Source organism: Lagenorhynchus albirostris, chromosome 3 (genome assembly GCF_949774975.1).
Source record: "Lagenorhynchus albirostris chromosome 3, mLagAlb1.1, whole genome shotgun sequence".
Taxonomy (NCBI): Eukaryota; Metazoa; Chordata; class Mammalia; order Artiodactyla; family Delphinidae; genus Lagenorhynchus; species Lagenorhynchus albirostris.
In genome coordinates, this window is record NC_083097.1 from 170907373 (window position 1) to 170935337 (window position 27965).

The 27965-nt window shown below is 60.4% G+C and overlaps 1 protein-coding gene across 1 annotated transcript; it reads right to left on the minus strand.

Moving 5' to 3' along the window:
* Positions 1–1436: 1436 nt before the first annotated feature.
* Positions 1437–27913, minus strand: PALM (paralemmin). The gene is given in 10 exon segments (XM_060145871.1): positions 1437–3548; positions 6863–6994; positions 9425–9484; positions 10910–10931; positions 12568–12730; positions 14285–14415; positions 14614–14694; positions 15166–15217; positions 27532–27818; positions 27821–27913. Coding segments are annotated over 10 exon segments (1536 nt in total). The 5' UTR covers positions 27899–27913; the 3' UTR covers positions 1437–3018.
* Positions 27914–27965: the final 52 nt, after the last annotated feature.

Genomic DNA, 27965 nt, shown 5'->3' on the forward strand with positions numbered 1-27965 from the left:
AGTAGAGGGCAGGCACCGCGCCCATGGTGCACGGCCCCTCGGGCCCCAGGGGCCCCCAGCCCACAAAGTTGCAGCCAGAACTCACCCAGAAACCTTCCAGCTGCCGTCTGGCTTTCCCATCACCTCTCAGCATAGCTCAGAGAGACGCTGTCCCTTGCCCGGGGTCACATGGCTGGTCCACGAACCAGCTGCTGTTTCTCGGGGTGGGGGGTGGGGGTCCAAGTCCAAACCCCCACTGTGCCACCTGGCTTAACCCACCCTTTGGGGCCATTTCCCCAGAGAGCTCCTTTCTGGGACCAGCCCAGCTTCCTAGTCTCTGGGGGCGTTAAGCTGGGCCTGGGTTCAAATCCCACTTAACCATTCTGAGCCTCTGTTTCCTCCTCCGGGAAATGGGGACATCACAGGGCTGGGAGATGCCCCCAGCCCACTTCTACATAAAGGGCCAAATGAGGACATAAAGGCACCAGAAAGCGTTGGGATGGGCAGGGCCCGGGCCCCACTGACAGAGGGAGGCACGGAGGCTCGAAGAGGGTGGTGGGTGTCCCAGGTGCTTGGCTGTCCTGATTCTTGGTCGAGGTGCAGAGGACCTGCCAGAGCCACGGAACCCAGTGTCTGCGGGAAAGTCAGGCCACCGGGCACAGTGGTCAGTCAACGGGGGAGGGGACACAGTGGATGGGGCTTCTGTCCCCCGGGCTAGGGCTCTGTCCTGACCTGCCCCTTGGCTGACTGTGGGACCCCTCTGAACCTCAGTCTCTTCTTCCATCCAATGGGCCCCCAGCTCCAAATCTGGCAGGGCTGCTCATGGGGGGAAAGGGCAGACTGGGTCATCCAGCATGTTGAGGGGCACATGTTGAGAGGTGAGGACTCACTCTCCTGCTCCCAGACTGGGGTGGCCTCCCCCTCAGGGTTCACACAGCCGACTGTACAGGTAGGCAAACCGAGGCCCAGAGGGAGCAGCCACTCCTCCCACCCAGATCACATAGTGAGATAGAAGCAGGGGTGGCAGCCCCCATAAATGCTTCCTCCCCGTGTCCCCACCCATTTCCCAGGGACTGACTTCTCGGCAGAGCTTAGGGGTGTCTGTCTCCCGGGGGCTGTGAGCCCAGCAAGGGGCAGCCTCAAAGCCAAAGGATGGAGTGGACCAGGTGTGGAACCCAAGGACTCCACAGGAAACAGAAAGGAAGGCCTGCCACCGGAAGCTGCCCCCTTACCTCCAGGCCTTACCTGCCCAGGTGCAGCTCAGATGCCCACAGGTGCAGGTGGGGACTCCACCAACTCCCTCACCCACAGCACTGGGGCGAGTCTGAGGGATGCGTGGGCCGCAGACAGGAGGAACCAGCTCCCTGGGCTCTGTGAGCCTTACACCTGCGGCGCCCTACCCGCTGGCCTGGCCGTACCCTCCCCAGCAGGTGAAATCCAAGAACTCCAGGCCCTGGGGCTGTTCACACTGTTTATTTGCGTCTCTGGGAAAGTCAAGAACATTGGGGCCTCATCACACATTGAAAGCAGAGCGGGCAGCAAGGGCACTTCAGCGGAGGCTCACAGCTCGAGGACTCAGGTGGAGTCGAGGAGGAAGAGGGGGTTCCATGGCCACTGCTCAGGGTCACCTCAGAGAGGGCCTCTCATCCCAGCCACCCAGGGGCAGAGCCGAGATGGGGACCCAGGCTGCGGTCCAGGGCGGCCCCTGCACCCACCCTGCTGAGGTGGGGGGGCGGCCTGGGCCCTGGGCACCAGGCTGCAGGTCCCTAGGGGAGGGGCCGAGATGGGGCCTGGTTATCCACAGCCCACACGAGAGGGCCTGTGAGCATGTGCACTGATGTGCCTCTGGGGACGAGTGTGGCTGCAACCAGGGAGATGTGTCTGTACCTCTAGGTGTCAGCTGCCCCCAGGAGGGGAGCCCCTCGCCCCTCACCGCTTCCAGTGAGAGGGGGGCAGGCGCACATCAGGCTGGGAAGCAAATGGGGGTCTCCAGCTGCAACCCAGGGGAAGCTCCCTGTCCCAGGTGGTGTGCCCCCCTCCACTGCCCAGAATGAGCCAAGCCCAGCAGAGCTGGCGGTGGGCCTGATCTCTGGGGTACGGGTGGGGAGACCCAGGACCCCGGTCCAAGCAGGCTGGAGAAGGGGCCAGGCCAGGGGCAGTCCCCCAGGGTCCCTGAATTAGCACCAGGAGGAAGGAGGGCCCAGAGGGGGTGGGAGCTCAGGACATAAAGGGGCTCACGTGGCCCTGCCTTGTTCAGGAGGCAGCTCAAAGACCCCCGGCCCAGCCCGGCCAGAAGACAGCACAGCGGTCACGCCCCTCCTGAGTGGGTGGCATATCCTCAGGGCTCCCCCTTCCCAGGTTGCATCGTCCACTGGCTGCGCCCACATAGAGCATCGGGGGGAGGGGCACATCAGGCTGGGGTGTCCAGCGGGGCCCGTACTCCATTCCCAGACCTCGAGCTTGGGCTCCCCAAAGAGGCACAGCCTCAGCCCAACTGCCCGAGATCTGGACCCAGCGCCTTGGCCAGGGAACGCCCCCCCACTTCCAGAGGCTGAGTGGAGACAGAGCGGGTCCCCAGAGCCCCTGGCTCCCGGGACCCCTCTCCGGCAGGGTGTCCCCTCAGGGACCTCATTGGAGGTGGCAGGAAGGCACAGGCAGGAGGCCCAGAGGGAGGTGGGCTGGCCTGGGGCTGCTTTGAGGCTCCAGGTCACACCAGCCAGGACCGCTGTGGGCAAGAGCCGCATCTGTGGAGCTGCCGTGACATGGGGTGCCCTCGTTTGGGGAGAAGCGGGCGTGTCCGTGTCTCTCCTACCAGGCGTGGGTACACGGCTCAGTGGTTTAGGGTGTGTGTGGGGGTGACGGGAGGGGGGAACCCCTGTCCCTCTCTTTCCGGTGAAAGAAAACTCAGAAGGAACGTGTGAAGACACAGCATGTCCTGGGCCCGTGACTGTGGGTGGAGGGTGGACGGGCGCCAGGAGGGCCGGGCCGTGTGGGTGTCTGGTGTGGAGGGCGGGGCCGGGGTCTGGGGGTCCGGGTGGGTCACATAACGGAGCAGCATTTGCAGCGCTGCTTCTTCATGTCGAGGTCCTGGGGGTCGCTGGCAGGGGCCTCGAGCCCCACCTGGTTCTCTTCCCTGGAGCCCTCGGTGGCAGGGGGCTCGGCCGCACTGCCGTTGGGCGGGGCGGGCTCCTTGGGCTCGGCCGCGTCCTCAATGACCACCAGCTCTGCGGTGATGGTGTCCTGCAAGCCCAGCACCTTCTGGGTCTCGGCCTCATCCTCCACATTCTGGTAGCCCATGAAGATCATGGTGACCGGGGGCTCCTGGCCCGGCTGGATGCCAGGAGGGCCTGACGTGGCCTCGCCGGGCTGGGCCTGAACTCCAGTGATCTCCCGCCTGGACGGCGTGGTCCGGACTGCCTCCTCCGACGGCCCCCGGGGCTCTGCTGACCCGGCCGCAGACCCTGCCTCGCTCAGCGTGACCTCGTCCGCCTTGTGGATGAGTTCGTCCACCTCAGAGGAGCTCAGCGGGTGAATCCCATTCTCCGCCGTGCCGTCCACGGCGTGGACCACTGGCATGTGGGGGGAGAGAAGGAGAGAGTGAGCTGGTTCCCAGACAGGAGGGGCTGGCAAGGCTAAGAGCCACCTCTAGGCTCAAGGGGAATCATAAACTAAATTACACCTTTGGAACCAATGGACAATGAAAGCTCCTACGGGAATCTGTGGGCACAGGCAAATTGGTGCACAGAGGAAAATGTATAGGCACAAAAGCATGTGTGAGAAACCAAGAAAGAATAAATGAATTGGGATTTTATTGTCTCGCAGTTTGAAGCATTTCCATATTCCCCAGTCAACTTGCTCCCAGGTGATTCCCTTGCAAAGTAGGTCTGTTTTTTTCCATCGCAAAGACGGAGAAAATGGAGTTCAGAGAAGGGTAGTTAACGAGCCCCACGTCACACGGCCGGCTGCGGCCGGCCCCTGCTCTTTCTACCGGTCTAGGCATTCCTTTCATGAGGACTTGTGGGGATTCTGATTTCCTCCTTCCTTGAGCTCATGTGGACGATCTTGAATTAACGTTTAGTTCATTCACCCATCTTTCTTGTTTTCTAGTCAATGCCCCAAAGGCTATACATTTTCCTCTGGGCTCTGTTTCGGCTGCAGTTCATGGATTACTTTATGTCATTCTGTTTCAAGTGTAAATATCTTATCATTTCCATTTTGACTGACTGCCTCTTTAAGCCAAGATTTATTTAGAAGAGTGTTTTTCAATTTGGGGGAGCGGGGGACTGTGGTCCAGGAAAACAGAGTGTAAGACACAACCTTGTAACAGGACATGGTCACTTTCCGAAAATGCTCCACCCTTGTTTGAAAAGAATGTGTCTTCTCCACTGGGCAGAGTTTTATGTGTGCAGTCAAGCTTGCTAAGTGTATTCTCCAATCTCTCCGGCTTTTGTCACCCGTGTCCCGCTGATGTGTCATTTTCTAACCTGTGTTACAGTCTCTGAGGACCGGACTTCGGCACCCGGGAGGAGTCCCAGCTGTGGTCTGATGCCAGCCTCAGATCACAGCCCTTCTAGAAACACAGCTGCCCAGCTGCTCAGCATGGAGGGAGGGACACACTGGACACCCCGGGGACTCGCCTCCTCCCAGGCCAAGGTGCAGGCTTGGCCAGTCTCTGGCTTCTGGCCAGAAGGAAAGTGCTTTCCACGCTCAGTTTCCAAATCCCTGGGGAGGGGCGTCCATGCATCAAGGCCTTGCAGTGACTTTGGGCTCGAGGCCCAGAGGGTGGGGTGTGCCCAGGTCACACAGACCCGAGCTAGGTATTTCCCACTGGCCACTGCCCCAGGGTAGGAATCCGAGCCCTTGGTTGCCATGGAAACGGATCGCCTTCCCATTGCTAAGCAACCAGAGTCCAGTCTGGCGGGTCCTGAATCCCCAGGGGTTGGGCCAGGCAGGGCTCAGCGGCCAAGGTGAGGACCTTCTGTGAGCACAGACATCTCTGCTCCTTGGCCCTGCGCGGTCTCACCCTTGTCCAGGAAATGGGGCAGCTGGGACGTGCCCGGGAACCACACAGCCCGTGAGAACTGGAGCTGGGATTCTACTTGGGTCGATGCCCCCAAATTACAGCAGAGCTGGGCTGTGACAAGACCCCTTTGATAGCATCCTGGATATCCCAGAGGCCTGAAGCTCTAAGAACACGGGGCTTTGGGAATCAAAACCACAGTGAGATACCACTTCACACCCACTAGGATGGCAATAATAATAATAACAATTTAAAAATGGTCAATGATGAGGGTTGTTGAGGATGTGGAGAAATTGGAACCCTAACGCACGGCTGGTGGGAAAGTAAAATGGTGCAGCCACTGTGGGAAACACCCCAGCAGTTCCTCAGATGGTTAAACCTAGAGTCCCCACGTGACCCAGCAGTTCCGTGCCTAGGTATCACCCGAGAGAAGCGAAGACATACGCCCCCACGAAAACTTGTACAGCATAAAACCAAAAGGTGGAAACATTCCAAACATCCATCAGCTGATGACTCGATAAACAAAATGGGGTCCATCCATACGCTGGAATATTACTCGGCCATAAAATATAAACATGGATGAACCCTGAAAACGTAATGCTCAGTAAGAGTGGCCAGACATAAAAGGCCACACGGTGTGTGATTCCATAGACGGCAAAGGTCCGGAACAGGCAAATCCACGGATGGAGAGTGGATTCGTGGTTGCCGTGGTGGGGATGGGGCAGGGGTGGGGCTTCTATCTGGGGAACAGAAATGTTCTGGGATCAGCTCGCGAGGGTGTACAACATGGTGAATATTCCAAAACCCACTGAGCTGTATACTGAATTGTATGGGTGTCCTGCATCCTCTCTCTCCAAATTCCATAGTCTCACGAGGGCAGCATGTACAGACTCACTAATGGACCCTGAGGCTGCGCTGTGCTAATTTTATACTTGACTCAAGGGACCAGCTCTGGGGACCCCATGTCCTGAAGAAAGCAAATGTCTGCCTTGACTTCAAATGTACTTTTAACATCTTCTTAAAATGTTATCTTTACTAAGGTAGGTTTGCCTCTATCCCTGGCATCACAGCAAACGTTGCCCCAAATTTCCCCTCCCCGGTCAGGTCATGCCGAAAGTAAACAAAAGTTTAAGTGCCAAGATGTTTACGAGATGGCTGTCTAAATTCTGACAGATTTCACAGTTTAAAGGAAAGTTCTCCTTAGTTAAAAAAAAAAAAAAAGTGAATTTTACGTTCTGTGAATTATATAGAGAGAGGCAGGCACTCAGGAGCTTCTGCAGAAGGCTGCCCTCTCCTGCCGTTCCCAGCTTCCTTGTGGGTATTTCCCACAGCCTGCTCCCCTCCCAGCCGCTAGAGGGAACCCTAAAAACCAAACCAGATCTCAGCACCGTGGCCCCTGCCACCCCCGCCAAGGCTCACCATCCCCCTCCACACTCCGCATCAGCCGCATGGGCTCCTCTCGATTCCCCAGCCCAGCAAACTCCATCCCACCTCAGGGCCTTTGCACATGCTGTGTCCTCACCAGGCGCACTGCTCCCCCACGCCCACTGTGTCCCTTCTCACCTCCTCTGCCCCCTCCCCGCACTGCTGGACCCTCACTCGGCCCCCTCCGCACCTCTGGGCTTTTTTTTTTTTTGTAGCCTTTACTACAACAGTAACTATTTAAATGAGTTATCTGCGAAATCGGGGTTGAAGGGCTGGGCCCTCTGGCCGGGAAGCACCCAGGACAGCAGGCGCCACTCAGGATGGGCCTCCCCAGCCCAGCCTGGCGCTGGCCACGCCTCCAGGTGGGTTCTCGGATGGAGGGAGGACTGGGCCTCAGGCTCTGGCGGGGCAGTGGCGGGGCGGGGGAGGGGCGCGTACCTTTGGTCTCGTCCTCGTAGACCTTGATGCCCTGAGGGAGGCGCTCCCGGGGGAGCACGGTGGTGCTGGACAGCACCCGGGTCTCCCCTGTCACCTTGTCCTTCTCCACCGTGATCTCCACCGAGTACATGGCTGGCACGAGAGGCACGGGTCACGCTGCGGCCCACCTGCCCATGTGCCCCCCGCCGGGCTGCAGCCAAGCCAGGAAGGGGAGCCGGCAGCGCACAGCCAAGCAGCAGGAGCCCTCGACGCGGCCCGCCCCCCAGCTCAGCGTCCTTCCCTAGCTCCCCAGTCCCGTGGGCGAGGGGTCTGAATTCCTGTGCTGGGGATCCGAGGACACCCCGGCCACCCCGCCCCGTCTGCAAAGTCTTGAACTGTCCCAGTGACTCAGGGGCGTCCCTGGCCCACTCCAGCCAGGACTGGGACGCGGGTGAGCAAGCTCGCGCCCCACAATGTTCTGGACTGCCGCGTTCTCTGTGCTGCACGTCTAAGTCGACTACTGATATATCGATATTCTCATCTGCTCCACTGTGCAGAGGGGATGATTCCCTCTGGACGCGAATGCAGTCACAACCCGTTAAGGCCATCGCTCAACAGCCAGCATCTGACCCCGTTGTGCAGACATCGTCTGCCTGGGGTCCCCAGCCCTCCTCCATGAAGGGGCCCACATCACCGCGGCCAAGACCCCTCCCAACCTGCCCCTCCCAGGTCCTCCCATTTCTCACAAGGACACCTCCGTTCTCCCTCCTCCCTCTCTCACCACTCCCACACCCCCTCCTCGGTCCATCTGCAAATTCCTGGGTGCTGCCTTGAGGACTCCCAGAACCCGCCCACTTTTCGTGCCTCCGCAGCCCCTGCGCGGGGGGGGGGGGGGAGAGAAGAGCTGCATCCGCCCCCACCATTCCCCAGCCCTCCCCCATCTCCCCACTGTCCCCCACAGTCCTCCTGGACCATCTGCCCCACCATTTCCTCCTTCATCCCTTCCCTTCATCCCCCCACCATCCTTCCCCCTCCCCGCCATCCCTACCACTTCCCCCCACCATCCCTCGCCATCATCCCCCCATCCCCCACACAATAACCCGCCATCCTCCACCATTTACGCCCCACCTTCACGCTCCCCCACCCCTCCCGGACCCCCGCCGTCCCCTCCGCCCTGTCTCCCGCCGCCGCCCACGGCCTGTTCTCCCCGAAGCCGCCAGGAGGCGCCTGTGAGAACGCAGCGGGGCGCGTCCCTGCTCTGCCAGCCGCCCGGAGGGCTCACACGCCACCCCCCACCCCCACCCCTGGCCCAGCATGGCCTGACCCGCCCGGTCCCCTCCTCGCCCTCATCTCCTCCCCCTCCCCGCCTCACTCAGGCTGCTCCAACCAGCACTGGCCTCCGCGCGGTCCTTCCCACCCGCCAGGCGCAGTGCTGTCCCAGAGCCTTTGCACTGGCGGTGCGCCCTCCTGGTGTGACCTCCGCCCCACCTGCATGCCTCGCGCCCTCACTTCGAGTCCTTGTTCAAATGTCACCTCCTAAGTTAGGCCTCCCCTGAGCCCTTTAATTCAAATGGTCCCCTCTCCAGCTCCCCGTGCTCTGCTGTATCCTCTCTGTAAGTTAACCATACAGGCTCTCACTCCCGTCAGAACCCCTGCTCTCCTGGCTGCGTCTCTCCTGCCTGGCTCACAGCAGGTGCTCAGCAAGCATCATAGAATGAATAGGTGGGTGAAGGATGCTCTGTAATCCCACAGCCCTCTGAAGCCTGACACCCCACCATCAGACATACAGTTGGGCAGGTTGTGCACTGCTCAAGGTCACCGGCTGGGGGCCTCTGGCTTTGCTCTTGGGCAGGGCTGCTCTAACTGGCATACCCCCTTCTGTCGGCCACCCCCGGTGTCGTCACGCCCTGGTCTTCGCTGCCTCCCTTGGTTCTGTGCCTCCAAACTAACTTCGGGGACAGCAGCAACAAGGTTCTGCCGTTCGTCCTGACTTCTGCTCACTCTCGTTACTGGGTTTGTGCTGGGCCCTGGGCACGAGGTCACTACAATCCCCCCCCCAACCCGGTGCCAGCCGTCATGTGATCAAGCAGGGATGTGAACCTGACCTTGTAGAGCGCTGAGCACTAATTCGGACTGCCCTGCTTGGTTACTTCCAGGGACAGGGTGCTCACTCCCTCTCCCAAGGTGGGCCGACGATGATGAAGGAGGGAAGGTTTGCAGTGAGCGTGCGAGCCTGTGCCCGCCTCCCTCCTCCCGGGCCCCAGGAGCGAGCGGCGAGGTTGGCGGATGGAAGCCAGGAGGGGCATCAGGTTAGAAACGCCATGCGAGAGGGCCCATCTTCTCGGGGAAGCTGAGCTGGCTTGTGACGGATGTGCCAAAGCAGAGGGGGCGCCCGGCCCCACCCAGGCTCAGAGCTGCGGCCTTGGCCCAGCCACCCACCCATAACCACAGCCCCCACCAGGTACTGCTGAGGGCGCGTCTGCATCCGACCTGGCCCCCTGACCTGGACCCCCAGGCCCCCCAGGGCTGACACTCAGCCCAGGACAGTGGCTGGACATGGGTCTGAGCCTGGGGCCAACCCACCGGCCTTCATCATGGTGGAGCCTTCAACCGTCCTCAGGGGGGTGTTGGAGATTCGCTTCTCTGCTCGGGGGGGCAAAAGGGAGAGAGAAGAGACAGATTCAGATGAGGAAACACACACATTTCCCCCCGTGCAAGACATGTGGACACCCCCCCGGATACATGGACTCCCCCCAGGCACGTGGTAATCCCCCCAGGCACATGGACACACCCCAGACACGTGGACACGCTCAGGCATGTGGAGACACCCCCAGACACTGAGACCACCCTCCCACACACTCACCCAGATACCTGGATCCTCCCCCTAACACGTGCATACAGCTGGACCCCTCCGCACATGTGTGCATGCCCAGAACCCCCGAACACACATGGGATCGCTCCCCCCAAAGAAAACACACTTCAGCCCCACAGTCCGTTGCCCATCTCTTTGACCCAAATGATTTTCACAAAATCCCTGAGAAGCCTGCATGGATTTTTTTTTTTAAATTATTAATTTTTAATTCCACAGTAAGACAAGGAGACATTCTCTCCTCATGAATAATTAACTCATGACAAATCAGGCCAAAGACACTTCTGGCTACCACCTCCAGTCCTGGCTGGTGGCGCTCTTTCCATGCCTTTACACACAGAAATAGAGATGCTCAATATATATTTTAAAATATAACATGTTAAAGAAATTTAATATACTTAGTAATATAGTTAATAAACTGTTACAGCTAACTGTATGTATTTAAATGTCATGTGAACATGTGAAGTGTTTGTAGATGCGTACACTATATACCTGTAATAAATCGGGGGGGGGCTTTTTTCTTTGTTTCCTGGACGGCAGTCTTCTGCATCTGTGTGTGTGGGACCATTGTCTTTTTATTTTATTTTACATTTTGTTTTATTTATTTTTTAAGGCTGTGCCACGCAGCTTGCAGGGTCTTAGTTCCCTGACCAGGGACTGAACCCGGGCTCCATCAGTGAAAGTGCTGAGTCCTAAACACTGGACCACCAGGGAAGTCCCAGGACCCTAGCGCACTATCTCCAGGACAGCCAGGACCCTGATGTCTCAGCCCCACCAATCCAGTTTTACAGATGCGAAAACTGAAGCCCACCCACCTGCCCTGGAGCCCAGAGCAAGGGGGTGTGGAACAGGGGCAGGGCCGGCCAAGGCCAGGCACTCCGCGTGGACAGGATGGACCCACCCCAGGGCTAAGACCTCAGCCAGACACGCCCCGGCAAAGCCAGTTTCCTCACCTGTAACACAGGTGCTGCAGCAGCCCCACCCAGGGATGTTGTGAAAATTCGATGAAATGATATTAAGGGGCACTGGGCCGGCTCAGAGTCGGGGCTCGCTGAGAACAATGACAATGCGAGTCATTGTGCTATTATTTTTACTTTTTAGCAACAATAGCACCTTAAAGTCACCCTCCCCTGCCTGCCATCCCCCATCTGGCCAGCAGAGGGCGCCGGGGCTCGGCCCGCCCCTTCCCGAAGACGTACCTTTGGGCGTGCCCACCGGGGCCTGCAAAAAAGAACGGAGAGGTCAGGGGTGCCGGCGCCCCCTCCCACATGACCAGTGTCCCACCTGCCGAGGCCGGAGCCTGGGGAGGGCCTGGCTGAGAGGTGACCCCATCACAGGGGCTGTCTCCTCCTGGACCGATCCCCCAGACAGCCAGAAAGGTCCCAGCCTGCTCAGAAGCCTCCCGGGGCTCCCAGAGCTCCCAGAACAAAGTCCAACCCTTCCTGGTGAGCCCCAGGGCTTGTGCAAGCGGAGACCTACCCACCGGCCTCTCCTGCCTCCTCCTATCCCTGGCCAGCGCCCCTGGTCTCCTCGCTGTTACATGAGCAGTGTCCCTCCGCTTCGAAGGCCCTTCCTGGATTTCCACTTGGCTGGCTGCTCGCTCAGCCCCCTGACCACCCAACCTAAAGGTGGCTCCCCGACCCCATCCTGGACTGTCCCTCAGGTTACCATGTTACTTACCTAGCCAGGAGGTGGGCATCGTGAGGGCAGAGACCACTCCAGCACGCAGTCTGTGCCCAATCAACCTCACGGAAAACCCCCTCTCGAGTCCGAGCCTGGAGAACTCCTACTCAACCTTCAGAACCCATCTCTGGGAAGCCTGCCCAGCCCTCCCATGAATCAGACACCTCACTGGGGACTCCACAGCACCCCATGCTCCCCCACAATAGGTCCGACCACCTTCCTGTGCTTGCAGTTGCCTGATCATGCCCGTCTGCCCACTCAGCAACAGCTCAGGGAGGCCAGGGCCTGGGTCTACGTCCTCTTGGTCTGCCCCAACCAAGCCTTGGGAAACAGTGAGGGTAGGTCTGTAGGCTCCAGACTGAAGCTATCAGAGCAGCAGCTGGAGAAGGACTGGGGCACACAGCAGGGATGTCTCCCCAGCTGCAGCTCATCTGGGGTGGGGGTAACAAGGGTGGATGGGGGCAGAGGAGGCGTGTCCCACAGCCCCGAGTCCTGAAGACAACAAAGGTGGTTGGGAGACTTCTACATTTGCCTTAACACACTGTGGCAACCACGAGCTCGGGGTCCAGAGTTCCAGGGTCCGGTTTCACCTGAACCTGGTTGGATGTCACACCCGGGAATCAATGGCTGAGCCCAGGAAAGACCACTCCTCAGCTGTGCGGCCTTGAGCCAGTCTCGCAACCCCTCTGGGCCTCAGTCTTTCATTTTTTTATTTTATTTTTTCTGGCTGCACTACGTGGCATGCGGGATCTTAGTTCCCTGACCAGGGATCAAACCCGTGCCCCCTGCAGTGGAAGCGCTGCACTGGACCGCCAGGGAATTCCCCGGGCCTCAGTCTTTGCCTTCCATCTAATGGGGACGCTGCTCGCACCTGAAAGGGCTGTTGTGGGGATTAGACAGGTGATGCCTGCTGTGCTCACGAACGTGAGAAAGATGCCAAGCAGGGAAAGACCCTTTACCCGTGAAATGCTGGTTTTCCACTGACTCACTGACCCCCCCAGGACGCCCCCGCACGGCAGGGAAACCGAGGCCCAGGGAGGCAAAGCAAAGCATGCTGGTCATGCAGCTGGGAAGTGGCCAGGCTGGGATCTGGATGCGCCACTGGCCACAGCCCCAGAGGCGGCGAGGGCGTCTGGATCTGGGCCAGCAGGGCGGCGCCCCGGGAACCTCTTACCTGCTGAGAATTCAGCACAGCCTCGGCCCTCTGGTCCTCCTGGGCGGGGCGTGGGGCCGGGGCGGGGGCGGGGGTACGGGCAGGGCTCGGGGCTGCCGGGCTCTCCTTGGCGGCAGCCGGCAGCGCATCCGCGTTCTCCAGCTCCTCGATCTCCTGCTCCAGCCTGGGGAGGGCGCACGAGGTGAACACCCTGCCGGGCACTTACGGTGCCTAGCACCGCCGGGCACATCCCAGAAGGGCTTCCTTAACTTGGATGTTTTCTAACGACCTTGAGAGGTGTTCTCCTTCCCGCGCATGGCAGGGGAAATGGAGTCCTGGAGCAGCGCCAGCAGGCCTCAGAGCGGGGACCCGAACCCAGGGGCCGGCTGGTCCCTGGATCCCTGCACCGCCCGTGCCACTGGTTACTCCTGTTTTTGCTTCCAACAGACTCTCCTTTTTCCCACTCAAATACATTTGTTTTTACAGGAATCTTCATCTCTCCAGGGAAACTGGAAAAACCATGTTACTTTCCAAGTATTAGAAGATAATGGTGCACATAAACCCAGTGAAAACAAGACAGGCATATTCAATCCCGCCTGAAGTGTCACCTGCCTGAGCCTTTGGGCTGCAGACGTTAAAGGCACTCAGCACCCGGGGTCACGTTCTCCTTGAAGACTCAGGACAGACCGCGGGTAAGTCTGCAGCCCCCTAACAAAGTGAGCCCAGGCTGGCAGGCTGGACACAGCTGGGGTCAGCCTGGAGGGCTTCCAGGAGGAGGTGTCCAGTGGGGACACTGAGCAGGCAAAATGCAGGTGATGGAACCACCCGAGGAGTGGGTTGCCCTGTCAGGAAGAAAACCAAGGCCCCCGAAAGCCAGCCACACAGTAGGGCTCAAGGGCAGGCCCTCCCCGGCACAGGGCTGTACCCAGCAGGGTGGGAGGGGCAGGAGACCACCTGGCCCAGCCCCCGGTGGCCGGTGATTCCCATCCACCTTCCATCCCACCCGCAAGAGCCTTCGGCCTGCTCAGTCCCTACCGTCTCTCCCGGGCCCATTTCAGCCCCGCCTCCATCTGGGCACACAGGTCACAGGTGGGAAAACTGAGGCTCGGGGAAGGGAATCCCAGCCAATACTCTCCTACTTTCTTCCAGAGGAAACACATCCAGACAGGATCCCAAGGTCCCCACTGCGGGGCCCGCCTCAGCGTCCGCTGGCTTGCGGGCTGGCCCATGCCTCTAGGGCCTTCCCTGGCCCAGCGGACACTGGAATTTTGGCTGTCACTTCCCTCCGCATGACCCCGCTGCCCCGGGAGCTGAGCCTGGGCCGCCGGCCTGCCTGCCCGGAAACTCCTCCGGGCCTTTTGTCCCAGCCCAGGGCGATGGTCACTTTCCCCGGCCTGCCCCCTCCCCCGGCTTCCTGCAGGCCCAGCTGCAGTGCCTCCACGGCTCCATCAGCGCCGGGAAGAGCCAGCTGGGCTGGCGCCAGGAAGCCCAGGGGGAGGCCGCATCTCCCACGCTCAGAGATGCACCGCTCAGAGATGCACCGTCGCCCTGCCTCCTCACGCCCCGCTGCGGGGTGGAGAGGAGGAGGGGTCACACACGCAGCACACCCCCCTTCCCCGAGCCTGGGTGGGAGGCTCCTCCCACAGCGCCCCCTCCACCCAGGCACAGGGGCCCGCGGGTGGATCCCACTCCTTGGGCATCTCACCGAGCCCTCCGCGGCTGCCGCGGCCCCACCCACCTGGAGATGGATTCTTCCAGCAGTCGCGCCTTCTGCTCGTCCTCCTGCATCTGTCTCCTCATGTCCTCGTCCCCCTCCGAGGCTGAGGACGGCGTCCCCGCCAGCAGCCAGCGTTCCCGCAGCGCCTTGGACTGGGACAGTGGGGACCAAGGTCAAAGTCAGGGTCGGGGCTGGGGTCAGGTTGAGGTGGCGGTCAGGGTCAGGTTAGGGTCTGAGTCAGGACTGGGATCAGAATAGGGGTCACCTCAGCCTTCCTGCCCCCCTGCTCCGGCCAAGGCCGGGGTCCCTGGACGCTGCCGCCCCCTCCCTGGCCGAGGCTCCGCCCGGACCTTCAGGTGCTGCAGCTGCCGCCGGTCGTCCTCCAGCTGCCGGCGCCTGTTCTCGATCTCCGCCTGCCTCCGCCGCTTCTCCTGCCAGACGGACCACGCGGTCAGGGAGGGCGTGGGGCGCGGAGACCCCACAAACGCCCAGTCTTTGCCCACACGGATCCTGCTTTTTCTGTAAATGGCATCCCACTGGCCCCCCACCTATGCCCCAGACTGTGCCATCTACCTGCCCCCCTCCTGTCCCCCTCCACCTCCCCGCAGCTTGTCCCCCCACCTTCCCCCCCACCCCACATGCCAGCACAGTCTCTCCCCTGCAGGTGGGCTGCCCAGGGGCTCTGAGAGGGCTCTCGGCCTAAGAGTCCACATTCTGAGGACTAAGGGGATCTCCACATTTTCATTTTGTGGGGAAGTACCAGCAGGCACTCAAGTTTCCCACTCCACACTGGGGTTCTGCGTCCTGGAGCCCCAGGCTGGGTGTGGGGAGCCCCTGAGACCCCAGGTCCCCCCAGCCTGCCCCCACTGGCCACACCATCCTCGGGACCAGGAAAAACTCACTGCAATGGCCTGGAGCCGCTCCTGCTGGGACGTGGTCTCTGCCACCAGGACCCTGGGGGGACAGAAAAGGTCAAGTGAGGTAGGGGGTCCACCCCAACCCTGCTTTTGGCAGATCCAGTTCCAATCCCCACCCTGTGTCTTCCTGCTGGGTGAGCCGGAGTTTCCCATCCGCGGCATAGGGCCATTACCCACCCCCCTCAGAGGCGCCAGCCTCCTCTCCCTGCAGCCTTTTTTTTTTTTTTTTTAAGTCTTTATTGAATTTGTTACAATATTGCTTCTGTTTTACGTTTTGGTTTTTTGGCCAGGAGGTAAGTGGGATCTTAGTTCCCCAACCAGGGATGGAACCCTCACCCCCTGCATCGTGTTGACTTAAAAATATATATATGCACAATGTGAGAGTTGCGAGTTTTGGTTTTTTTTTTTTTCTTCCCGGACCGGGGCACGAACCTGTGTTCCCTGCATCGGCAGGCGGACTCTCAACCACTGCGCCACCAGGGAAGCCCATGAATTAAATTTTATTGGGGGCAAAATGAGGACTGCAGCCCGGGAGACAGAGCTTCAGATAACTCTGAGAAACGGCTCCGAGGAGGCGAGGGGGGAAGCCAGGACATCTAGTTTTGCAACAAGGGCAGGTAGTCGGGAACGTCAAAAGATTATAGTTAATTACAAAAAACCAGGACTTCCCTGGTGACACAGTGGTTAAGAACCCACCTGCCAATGCAAGGGTCACGGGTTCAAGCCCTGGTCCAGGAAGATCCCACCTGCTGCGGAGCAACTCAGCCTGTGCACCGCAACTACTGAGCCCGCGCACCTAGAGCCCGTGCTCCGCAACAAGAGAAGCCACCGCAATGAGAAGCCCGCGCACCGCGATGAAGAGTAGCTGCTCCCGCAACTAGAGAAAGCCTGAGCGCAGCAACGAAGACCCAACGCAGCCAAAGATAAATTTTAAAAAAACCTACGTGTCATAAAATAACCTTTAAAAAAATAAGATAAAGAAAATCAGATATCTCAAGTTAAGGAGTTTAGCGCTTCTCCGTGTATGGGAAGATGCAACAGTCTGGGCTCACTGAAACCATTCCTTTGATGTGCACCTCAGCTCTCTGGGGCCAGTATCCTGCCACATCCTGAGTTTCCTCAGGGCTCACCGCAGGGAGCGGCTGCAGTCTGAGGCTGCTAGATGGCAGGTATTCTTTTTAGCCCTGAGTTTCCTGAGGGCTCACCGGCTCACGCTGGAGGGCTGCAATCGTTGATGACTGTGACATCCTTTGTTTATTGATATGGGAGGAAATATTCCATTTATACATATTCCATTCCATTTATAAATATTCCACTTATCAATTGGAAGAGGAAGTCCCAACCACCGGACCACCAGGGAAGTCCCCTCCAAGCAGCCTTATTCCCGCATTAATTCCTCCCAACAAACCCTCCTGCCACCCCTCGGGGCAGGGCCAAGGGACATGAGGAGTGAGGCCCAGTCTAGAGACCTAGGAAGGGCATTGAAGCTGGGCTTCTGAGGATTCATAGGAGTTCCCTGGGAATCAAAGCCTGGAGAAGAGTGTCTCAGGAAGAGCAGTATCACCTTTCCGCTCAGACGGAGAGCCTGACCGAGACCGCCCCCTCCTCAGCCTCAGCATTCTCCAGCCCTGGGAGGGACACTTGGGGGAGGAAGGACCCTGAAGCCCCACCCCACAACCTTTGGCCGGCAAAGTCCTCGATGCTGTCCTGGGATTTCTGGCGCTTCTCACACTCGCCTCACCTGGAGTCTCCCAGGACTCCAAAAGGCCCAGAGACAGCTGTGAGCCTCCCAAAAACACACAGCAAAAAAGAAGCAAAGCTGAAATTCAACCCCAGGCTCCCTTCTCATCCCATCCACGTTTTGTTCGTTTGATTTTTTTGCTGCGCCGCACAGCTCGCGGGACCTTAGCTCCCTGACCATGAATTGAACCTGGATCCTGGCAGTGAAAGTGCTGAGTCCTAACCACCGGACCACCGGGGAATTGCCCCATCCATGTGCAGTTTTAGCCTTAAACTGGTATGCAGTAGGAGCTGGATAAATGTCAGGTGCCCTTAAAGGGACAGGACCTCACGCTGTTGAGGCTCTGGGGCCTTCTGGGGGGGGCACGGGGCCAGCAGGAGGCCCAGGACCTGGAGGATGAGTCATCCCTGCTCTCCTGCATCCCCCCTCCCCACCTGGTGGGGGAAGAGGAGCTTTCAGAACCTGACACTTCCCTTCCCAGTCTCCGGTCTGGAAGCTGCACACAGTAGGTGCAGTGAAATGACTGGACCCCTGAAGCCCAGAACATCCTCTCCAACGGGGCTCAGAATCACCTCACGCGTCCGGGGCCGCTGTGACAATGCAAAAGGGGGGTGGGGGGCGGAGGGTCTCGAGCCCAAGCGAGGGGCTTTGGGACCGTCCGCCTCAAATCCCCAGTGACCACAGGGCCACTCTTGGAGGCCCCGTCTCATGGGCGAGGGCCTGGCGGGCACGAAGGGGTTCTGAGCAGTGGGAGCCGCAACCCCCCACCTGTCCCCCCACTTGCCCCGAGCCCCTTATCTTCACGGGCACGGCAGGCACTGAAATTACAGACCGTGTTTGGGCCCCACCCACTCCTTGGCCTGGTATCAGGGCCACCCCGAGGCCTCCACAGACCCTGTGCGTCTGGCCTCGGTTTCTCCATCAGCACACCCCAGCTCCGGACGCTCCTGTATGTCTCCCGCCCGCTGTGGCTCGGAAGGGAAACAGGCCCCAAGTCGCAGAGCGCTAGGGGTCTACCCCGACCCAAGCCCCCGCCCCCGCCCTCCCCCCCCACCCCCCGCCGGGCGGCTGCCAGGTGGACATCCATCCCGGGCTGCAGTGCCCCAGCCGCCCGCCCCACTAGGGTTCGGTGGTTTCCTGGCCTTGCTGAGACCGGTGAAGTCATCAGGCTCCCACGCCCCAGCCAGGTGACCCCACCCAGCTCCTCCCTCCCGAAGAGGCACCTCCTCCCCTCCCAGGGGCCCAGCAGCACCAGCTGCACCCTCTGCAGTTTCCCCCGTCCTTCCTCAGGGAGGCTGGGTTCAGCTGGGTGGAGTTCAAGAAAGGCTTGATCCAGCTATCTGACTCAGTTGCCCTTCCTGAAGGGCCAGGCCAGCTGGATTTCTGGGTCTGCCCCTTCACCCTGTGTGATGCCGGCAGGGTGCCACCCCCTGAGCTCCCCACATAGGCCTGTTTCCTCAATTCTTGCAGACGCCACACTTCCCACCCCAGCCCAGGCCTCCACCATCACCTGCCACCTCCCTGCCCCCCTGACAGCCCACAGCCAGAGGCAGCTTCTCCAAACGAGAATCCAAACCGGTCGCTCTCCTGCTCTCAAGCCCCCCAGGCTCCCACCACCCTTTGCAAAACACCACAAGGCCCAGCCCGCACCCACTTCCCTGCCCTGGCGCCCTCCACTCTCCCTCCCGCTCCCTCTGTTCCAGCCACCAGGACCTGCTGGCTGTGCCTGCCCTGCACCAAGTTCATCCCTACCTCAGGGCCTTTGCACTTGACGTTCCCTCTGCCTGCTATACGCTTCCCATAGCTGGAAACTGAGGCCCACAGAGGGCGAGTCACTTGCCCAAAGTCACACAGCTAGGAAGTGAGAGCTGGGATTCAAACTACAACTGTCCAGCTCCAGGCCACACCACAGGGCTTCCCCGTTCCTAGCCCCAGCGCGGCCTCCAGGGACCCACTCAAGCAGGAGGCAGAGTTGGGGGAGGGGGCATAGCAGCTGAGACCCTAGTGCAAATAGGGCCATGGCGGGCAGAGTTACCAAGCCGCCTAATGCCGGGTCCCCACCCTGACAGGCAGGTGGCCATTCGGGCCAGACACAGGGACACAGGGATGGCTGTGAGGTCAGCTTTCCAGGTTGGAGACAAGGCGGGCAGTGTCCTCGCTAGGGCGGCCAGTCCCTGCCGGGCCAAGCGAGGGCAGGGGAAGGTCAGGCGGACACACGAAGGAGAGGCGCCGGACCAGGCAGAGAATTTCTATCCCTCCCCATCCGCCTGGCTGTCTCAGCCCAGACAGCCCGAGGGGCGCAGGCTGTGAGCCCCACTCAGGTGCCCTTCCCCAGGCCTGGGGGCGCCAGAGCCGCCCCGGGCGCGGCCGCCGCCTCTGGTGATGGATGGCTGGGCCCACGGGAGGCGGTCGCCCTGGCAACCGCGCCATCCCCATGGCAACGCCGAGGCCTGCAGGCGCGCGGGGGTGGGGCCGGCGCCAAGCATCTCCAGTCCCCAGCCCTGCGCTGGGGGCCTGAGGGGCTTCCGGCCTCGGGCGTCAGAGGCTGCCTAAACAGGGTGGGACTTGGATGGATAACAGGGTCTCCCCGACCCCTGCTGCAGCGCGGAGGGCTCCCCGTTCTGGTTTTAGGTGCGTCTGCCCAGGGAGGGGCTTCTACTCGGGAAGGGTCTGAACCCGCCCTCGGTGTGAGGCAGCCAAGGTCAAGCGAAGATAATGTTCAGCATCATAAATCCGAAAAACAAAACAAAATAGGACGATGGAACCCTAATAAAACAGCAATACAATAGGAACACCTTCCCCAGCGCTAACCATCTTCCGCGGGCGGGTCTCAGCCCCACTTTACAGAAGGGAAAACTGAGTCTGGGGAGGAGCGGGGTCTGTACACATTTGCTAAGCGTCCAATCTCCTGAAGATCCTGTGAGGCACGTGGGATAATTATGGCTGTTTTATCAATGAATGGACTAAAGCATCTAAATGGTGAAGTGGGGACCTGGACCCAGGCAGGGTCGGGCACACGGAGCGCAGGGTCTCCCTGAGGTCTGGCGCGGGTAGGGGTGGTCAGTGGGATGGTTGAGATGCTCACTTGGGCTCAGTGAGGGAAGCAGAGGCCAGATTACAAAAGATTTTACAAGCTGGGCGCAGAAGCTGAATTTTGGCTAAAACGCATGGGGAGGGTTTAGCGCAGCATGGCGGCTGCCTCCGCTGGCTGTGTGACCCGGGGCAAGCCACGAGCGTCTCTGAGCCTGCACCGGCTCCTCTGGGCAATGGGCCGCAGCTCGCAGCTGCTGGTGGAGGGACATGCCCTCCGTCAGGACGCCCACCATCAGCACGCGCAGGTGTCTGGTCCTTGCGCGATTATTTTTATGGCGCATGGAGAAAATTCTGGGCTCGAGCAGCCTTGTGGGCGGCTCAGGACTCGGCGAGGGCGTCGGCTGGGAGCGCGTGAGATAATCCTGCTCCAGGAGATGAGCTAATGAGACCCAAACCCAGCGAGCCAGGCAGAGGCCTCAGCGTTTCGGGCGTTTATTTTTTAAAGGCCCAGAGAGGTTACACAACCGGCTCAAGGTCACCCAGCGGGCAGGAGGGACCGGGGTGGGGGGGGGGGTGGGGGGGTGGGGGGGGGAGGTGGGAGGCCGGTGTGTGTGTGGGTGACACTTGTCTTTCCAGAGCCCACTCCTGGGCAGCTCCAGCAGGAATGAGGGGGTCCCAGCCCAGACAGGCGAGGAGCCCAGCGCTGGAACATTCCTGTGCTGATTGAAAGGAAACAGCTGACAACGACCTTGGCCACAGGTGGGGGGGGTGGGGGAGAGGCAGAGTCACGCGGTGCCGGGTGTAGGGGGTGAGAGGGAGCCCAGCGGCCCCTTCCCCCATTGGGTGGGGGATGGAGTGGGGGGAGGCTGGTTCCCAGCCCCAGACTGGGTTCCTCCTAAGCGCCAGCACCTTCCTCGCTCCAGACCCTCCCGCAGTCCTGTCACCCTGAGTGAACCTCAGCCTCTCAGCATGCAGTTCAAGCCCCTGTGTTTGTCCCTCACCCTTCCCCAGTTCCCTGCCTTCCCCTTTCTCTCCTCCACCTCCAATCTCAGCTCAAACACAGCTGCCTCTTTCAGGAAGCCTTCCTAGGTCTCTCCCCTCATCAGGAAGGAATCCCCCTTCTCGAAGCCCCTCAGCACTCAGCACGAGTGGGCCCCCGGGAACACGGCTGTCATTGGTGAGGTGAACAGCCCATGAGGCATGGCTTTCTAGAAGCTTCAAGGCAGAGAGACATCTCCACCCCCATGGTGGGGACCAAGGTTGGAGCAGGTCCCAGACCCAGGGGAGCAAATCTGTTGCCTATTAACCTGGGATGGGGAGGGGTGAGCTGGACCCTACCCTGGGCCCTCACAACAGGATGGGGCAGCAGGGAATGAATGCGGGCCCTTCTCCGGCTTCAGGCAAATCCAGCAGCAGAGACCAGCCCCAAAGTCCCAAGGTCCCTCCCACCCCTCACTTGGCTGCTCCCACCACCTCAAACATTCCAGGCACGATCCCACCTCAGGGCCTTTGCACTGACCGTGTCCCCGGGCCTGGGGCACTTCTCTGCCAGGTCTCCAAGGGGCTCACTGACTCCCTCGGACCTGTCTTCAGATGTCACCTCCTCACTCAGGCCTCCTCTGACCCTAATTAACCCCAGCACCTCCCAACACCGCCCCCTAGCCCTCACCATCAGGAAACACCTAATAATTTAACTTATTTTGTTGATTTCTCCACAATGACAGTGACTGTCTCTTTTTGTCCCTGCCGTGTCCCCAACAGTTGGTACACAGCAAGTACTCAATAAATGTCCACTGGGCCAGCACATCAATTAGGGTCCTTCCATTTCCAGTGGAGGAACCCACCTAAGGGTTCCCCACCCTTGTCACATTCCTGCCACCCCCAGGGACCATCTGTACTGTGATCACTTCCTTTTTTTAAAGAAACTCACTGTCACATCTTACATTTATCTAAAACAGGACCTGGGCGCCTCACATCCAAGAAAGGACAGAGGACATGCCCCAACCACCTCGGACGTGACTTACAAATTAATATATAAAGCGATCCAAATGCCCATCAACGGATGATGGATAAACACAATGTGGTCCCTCCAAACATGGGAGCACCACTCAGCCCTGAAAACGGGCAAAGCCCTGACACTCGCTACAACGTGATGGACCCTGAGAACACGATGCTCAGTGAGAGAAGCCAGACACAGAAGGACACACAGGGTGTGATTCCATTGATGGGAAACGTCCAGAACAGGCCAGTCCACAGACACAGAGTGGATTCGTGGTTGTCAGGGGCTGGGGAGGGGGTGGGGAGTGACTGCTGACGGGGACGGGGTTTTCTGGGGCTGATGGAACGTTCTGGAATTAGCAGTGATGGCTGTACAACTCTGAATGTGCTGAAAAACACTGAATTGTACACTTTAAATAGGTGAATTGTGTGGTGTGTGAATGATATCTCAAAAAAGCTGGTAAGAATAAAGATATACATAGATACAGCAGAAATGCTGGCCCTCTCACCAAGGGCCTTGCTGGGGCCAGAGCTGGGGTCCTGCCCACCCCACGGGGCATTGTAAGGCCCTGCCAGCCATGCCCCGAGGCTCTCCAGGGTCAGAAGGATCTGAAGACAAACTGACCTGGTCATCACCTGCCCGCTCCCTGACAAGTGTTACCAGAAGCCTCCCGCCAAGCCAGCTGCCCTCCCCCCACCGCCCAGGCTGGGCTCCCAGGCCTGCCCTCACTCTGGTCCTCGTGTGTCTTGCCCACCACGGGGCTTGGCTTGGGCTTCGCCTCCCAGTACCTGTCCCAGTCCAGACTGGTCCAGTGATGGGCTCTGACTTGCCCTGAGTTTCTGCTTGAAACCTGTCTGGCAGGAGACAGACGCCACAGCCCAGTTCTCCACTCCTCAGGCACCATGACCTCCACCCAGCCATCTCGTGCCGCATGGAGACCCCTCTGAAGCATGGCCAGGGTGCACTCTAGCCTCCCAGCACATGCAGGGGCTGGGCCATCTTGCCCTGACCAGGACACCGTCCCTGTGGGCAGCTCTGACCACCACAAAGTTCTGAAGTCAGCGGACGCCGACCCAGACATCAGGTCCTGCCGCCCCTCCCCCGGCTCTCGCTTTTCTCCCCAAGTTGCTCACACTGTCCCTGTCCAGGCTGAGGTCTGACTTGCTTCTCCCTGCTCTGGACCCTCTGCTGCCAGAACCTCTTTCTGGTGCCTGGGTAAGAACCTCACTCCTCCCCTGCTCAGATACCATCCATGGCTCCCTGGGGCTCCCCAGCTGGGCACTGTAGGCCCAGAAGGACCTGGCCCCAAGAGCACAAACCAAAGAACACTGCCTTCTCCCAACACATTTCCCACCTCTGGTCCTTTGCACAGACCAGTCTCTCCACCAGGAACACCCTTCTGCCTGCCTGGGTAAGCCCTTAAATATATTTCTCAGAAAAGGTCCATGACAGAATGGACAGGAAACCTTCCCCACACCTCAGAGAAGACCCTCCATGGGCTCCTCCAGACCCAGACCCCTCTGATCCTGCACAGGACTAGGGTGATCAGCAGGGTCTGTTTCTTTTCTTTTCTTTTTTTTTTTTTTTTTGCAGTACGCGGGCCTCTCACCGCTGCGGCCTCTCCCGTTGCGGAGCCCAGGCTCCGGACGCGCAGGCTCAGCGGCCGTGGCTCACGGGCCCAGCCGCTCCGCGGCACGGGGGATCTTCCCGGACCGGGGCACGAACCTGTGTCCCCTGCATCGGCAGGCGGACTCTCAACCACTGCGCCACCAGGGAAGCCCAGGGAGTGTTTCTTAAAGGAACAGAGGAGGAAATTCCCTTGTGGGACAGTGGTTAGGACTCGGCCCTTTCACTGCTGGGCCCCAGGTTTGATCCCTGGTCGAGGAACTAAGATCCTGCAAGCTGTACGTTGTGGCCAAAACCAACCAACCAAACAAACAAACAAACAAAAACCCAAAACAGATGACAGGCTTCCTGGGTAGAGACAGGATGGAGGGAATAGGGTCCCAGACTTGGAAAAAGGTGACGTGATACTCTTTAAGAAAATCAACCCATTTTCCTGCATCAAAGCCCGAAGCCCTTGAAGATGGGCCCTCCCCATGGGGCTGGGACAGAGCTGTGAGTGGTCCTTACAGGGCCCGATCCCTACAGCACCCACCCTCCCCTAGCTGCACCCCACCCAGGAGGGGCCTGGGTGGGCTCGTGTCTCCATTCACCAGATGAGAAAAGTGAGGCCCAGAGAAGGGGGGTGGTATGACCGAGGCCCATGGGGGGTGAGAAACCCCCTCTCCATGCCCCACTCCAAAGTCAGCAGTCACAGAAGGGGTCCCTGGGGTGGATGCAAGGGCAGATGGCCCCTGGAGCCCAGACCACAACAAAGGCCACCTTCTGTGTAGCCCAGCCAGCCAACCAGGCTGAAAAGCCGATGTCAGGATACCTGGGAGCCCCACAGCCCACAGCCCCCGGATACAGGAATGTGCAAAGACCCCCTCCCCAGCCTTCCCTGGCACCTAAGAGGATGGCCCAGGAGCAAATGCCAACATCACCCCTTTCTGGCTGTGTGGCCTCAGGCATGTCGCGTCACCGCTCTGTGCCTCAGTTTCCCCACCTCACAGGGCTGCTATAAGGACCAAGTACGTCCCCGTGGACAAAGCGCTCAGAACAGGGCCTGGTATACAGCAAGCGCTCAATGACTGTTAAGTAAAGAAATCACACCTGCACGTCTCAGACCACCTTCCCGCATTCCTGCCACCACCTCTAGTATCAGCTGCCTGTCCCTTCCCTTCAAATCCACTCACTGTTTAAATCCAACCCCTTTGTTTTCAAAGGAAATAAAGTTACATCGTTACCCAGACTGAGAAAACCAGAAGCCACTGCCACACACATCAGAGTAAAAACATAAAAAAAAAAAAAATACATACACGATGAAAAGAAAAACTTGTGATTAAGTTCAATTATCACTGGGTACTGCTGCCTTTTAACTGGTTCTGCTTCTCATTAAAGGGAGATTCGCAAGTGTGAAAGCAGCGTTAAGAACCCACTTAGCACCCAATGGAGACGTTCTCCTTGAAACTGTCCAGGCCTCAGGGCGGTCAGGGCTCTGGGAAGGTCCCGACGCAACTCTGCTCTCCTGCTCTGCTCTCCTGCTGCGTCCCGGGGTCTGAGCCTTCCCCTCACCCGGGAGAGGGGTTTGGACACCTGAGGTGGCTGCTCCCAGCTAAAATATCTTTATTTACCAGCCGGGGCCTGAGGGTCCCAGAGGAGAAGCACCTCACCCTCACGTGGGCCACACAGCAAATCCTCCCCATAGCACATGCACCCAGCTCCGGATCCCCCACCCAGGCCCCACCCTTGTCCCACCTTCAGAGCACCACCCAGCGCCCACGCGGCCTGCCTCGTAAGAATCCTTTCATTCTTAAGTTAATGAAAATTCGTTTAGGGCTTCCCTGGTGGCGCAGTGGTTGAGAGTCCGCCTGCCGATGCAGGGGATACGGGTTCGTGCCCCAGGTCTGGGAAGATCCCACATGCCGCGGAGCGCCTAGGCCCGTGAGCCATGGTCGCTGAGCCTGGGCGTCCAGAGCCTGTGCTCCGCAATGGGAGAGGCCACAACAGTGAGAGGCCCACGTACCGCAAAAAAAAAAAAAAAAAAAAAAAAAATTCGTTTAATCCTTAAATTAACGAAAAATTGTCAGAGTCGTAAACGTCTCTTTAAAAGAAACTTTCCAGCACCACCATAAGCCGCCACCATCTCCCGCGATGGCAAAATCCATGGAAACGGAAGGAGGTGGACGATTGCGTCCTAGCGGCTGCTGCCTCCGCGCCTGGAGCCTGCTCTGCCCTCGTGGAGAAGGACGGAGAGCCTGGGCAGGTGTTCATGTAGGGCGGCACCAGATGGAGCCTCTCCCCACCCATCGTCACCCCTGAGTGCTGGGGATCTCGCACGGCTATTTAGGCGGTTAACGCCAAGTCCTGTCCCACGCCTGCACCCAGAAAAGCCAGCGACCTGCCTAACGGTGGACCCACAGCACCATATCTGACCCATGATCAAGAAGGCCTGGGGGCAGGGCAGCAAGCACCCGGGGGCCCTCCGTGTGCTGTGTGACCATGGGCCAGCAGCTGCCCCTCTCTGGGCCTCCATAACCTCATCGAGAATGAGAGGGGGGCTGGAAAGGAAACAATGGGGTCCATCCGGAATATCTCACTCCTCTGCTCTGAGTGGGCGTTTCCTCCCTCTTCACCCCTCCTCCCCCAGGCAGCCCCCTCCCCGGGGCCACACCCTGCCTAGGGCCTGCTGTGGGCAGGCCCACAGGCTCCCCTTGGGCCCCAAGAGCAGATAAACAAGTGAGGGGAACGCAGCAGACTGGTCTGGGCCCCGGCTCCCCTGAGCCCCTGGCTGGGCTCCCGGGGCCGGGCTGGGCCTTTGTCTGGGTTTTCAAAAGCAGAGGACATAGGGTGTCGCCTTCCTGGGAGGGGGGCAGGCAGGAGGCAGCGGCTCCCACCCAGCTGAGGGTGTGGCGGGTCACGGGTGAATCCCTGGAGGAAAGTTGCAGGCTCAGAAAACACACCCAGTGGGAAGGGCAGAGGAGCCGGGCCGGGTGGGCTGGCTGGACCTCCATGTCCGGCCCCAGGCAGGGTGGGGACCCGGCCCACAGTGGGGCAGCTGCTGGCCCTGGGACAGGGTAGGTGGGCTGCGGGACACCAGACACCCCCTTCCCAGCCCCCTGCCCACGTAAACGCACCCCACAACCTCCCTGCATCCACCTGTGGGAGTGGGGGTGTGGGGGGATGCCCTGACGCCAGGAAGAGAGGACCTGCGTGGGAAGCGACCAGGCACACTCACTGGGCACCTCCTGGTGCAGGACCGGCTGCCCGGCAGCTCCTCACCCAAGCCCCCAGACCCAGGCTGCCCACCGCATTCGCACGGGGGCCAGCGGGCTCTTGGCTACATCATTTGGGGCCCCACCTCGGGGGACACTTTCCCCAGGAAGACATGAGACCCAAGCTCCCCTGCTGGAAAGCACCTGGTCCTCTGGTCTCACACACATCCCAGACCCGGAAGCCTGGAGAAAAGCCCCCTACAAGCCGGGACTTCGGGCGGGTGGATCCCCGCCTTAGCAGGGGCTCCGGACAGCACTTGAGGCCCTTGGGGAGGGCAGCCAGGCGAGGGAGGACCGGCCGGTGCGCATCCAGGGTGCAGGGCACGGCGAGCTCAGGCTGGGGGTGGGGGAGTGAGCTCACGGCCGGCCGGGGCAGTGGGGAGGGTCGCCCCATCGCCCCAAGTGGACGAGGGCCTGCCCCGGGGGCGCGGGCCGAGCGCGGGCGGAGACACAGCGCATCCCCTCCCCACCCGCGCGCGCGTCCCGGGCCGCCCCCAGCCGCTGCCGCCCGAGTCCCCAGGAACCCGTGGGCCGCCGGGGCCGAATCGTGGGGAGGCCTGGGTCGGGCACGACCCAGCCCGAGTCCCTCCCGGGCTGAGCGGGGATCCCGGAAGCCCCGTGTCACCTCCCTGCCCGCGCGGTGGCGGCGGGAGTGGGGGCCTCAGCCTCCCCGGCGCCCCCGGCCCGAGCGCGTTACTCACTCCATCTCCCCGCCGAGGTCCGTGGGTCCGCGAGGCCGGGCGGCGGGGGCGCGCGGGGAGTACCGGCGGGCCGGCGGGCTAAGGCCTGGCGGCCTGGGCAGAACGGCGCGGGGGCGGCTGCACCGGCGCGGGCATCGCCCCGCGCGCGGCTGTTTATTGTCCGCGCGGCGGCGGGCGCGGGGGGTGGGCTGGGCGCGCGCGCCGCCGCCGCCGCGTTTCGCTCGCGCCCCCTCCCGCCGGCTCCCGCCTCCCGCCGCCGCCCGCCTGCGCCTCCTGCCGGCCGCCGCCGCCGCCGCCGCCGCGCCCCGGTCGCCAGGCGTCTGCCCGCCCGGCCCGCCGGAACCTCCGGCCGCTCCGACCCATTCATTCCATCTCGGCGCGGGGCTGATTCTCCGGCCGAGCCAGTCCGGAGTCGGCCTGGGACGCAGCCTGGC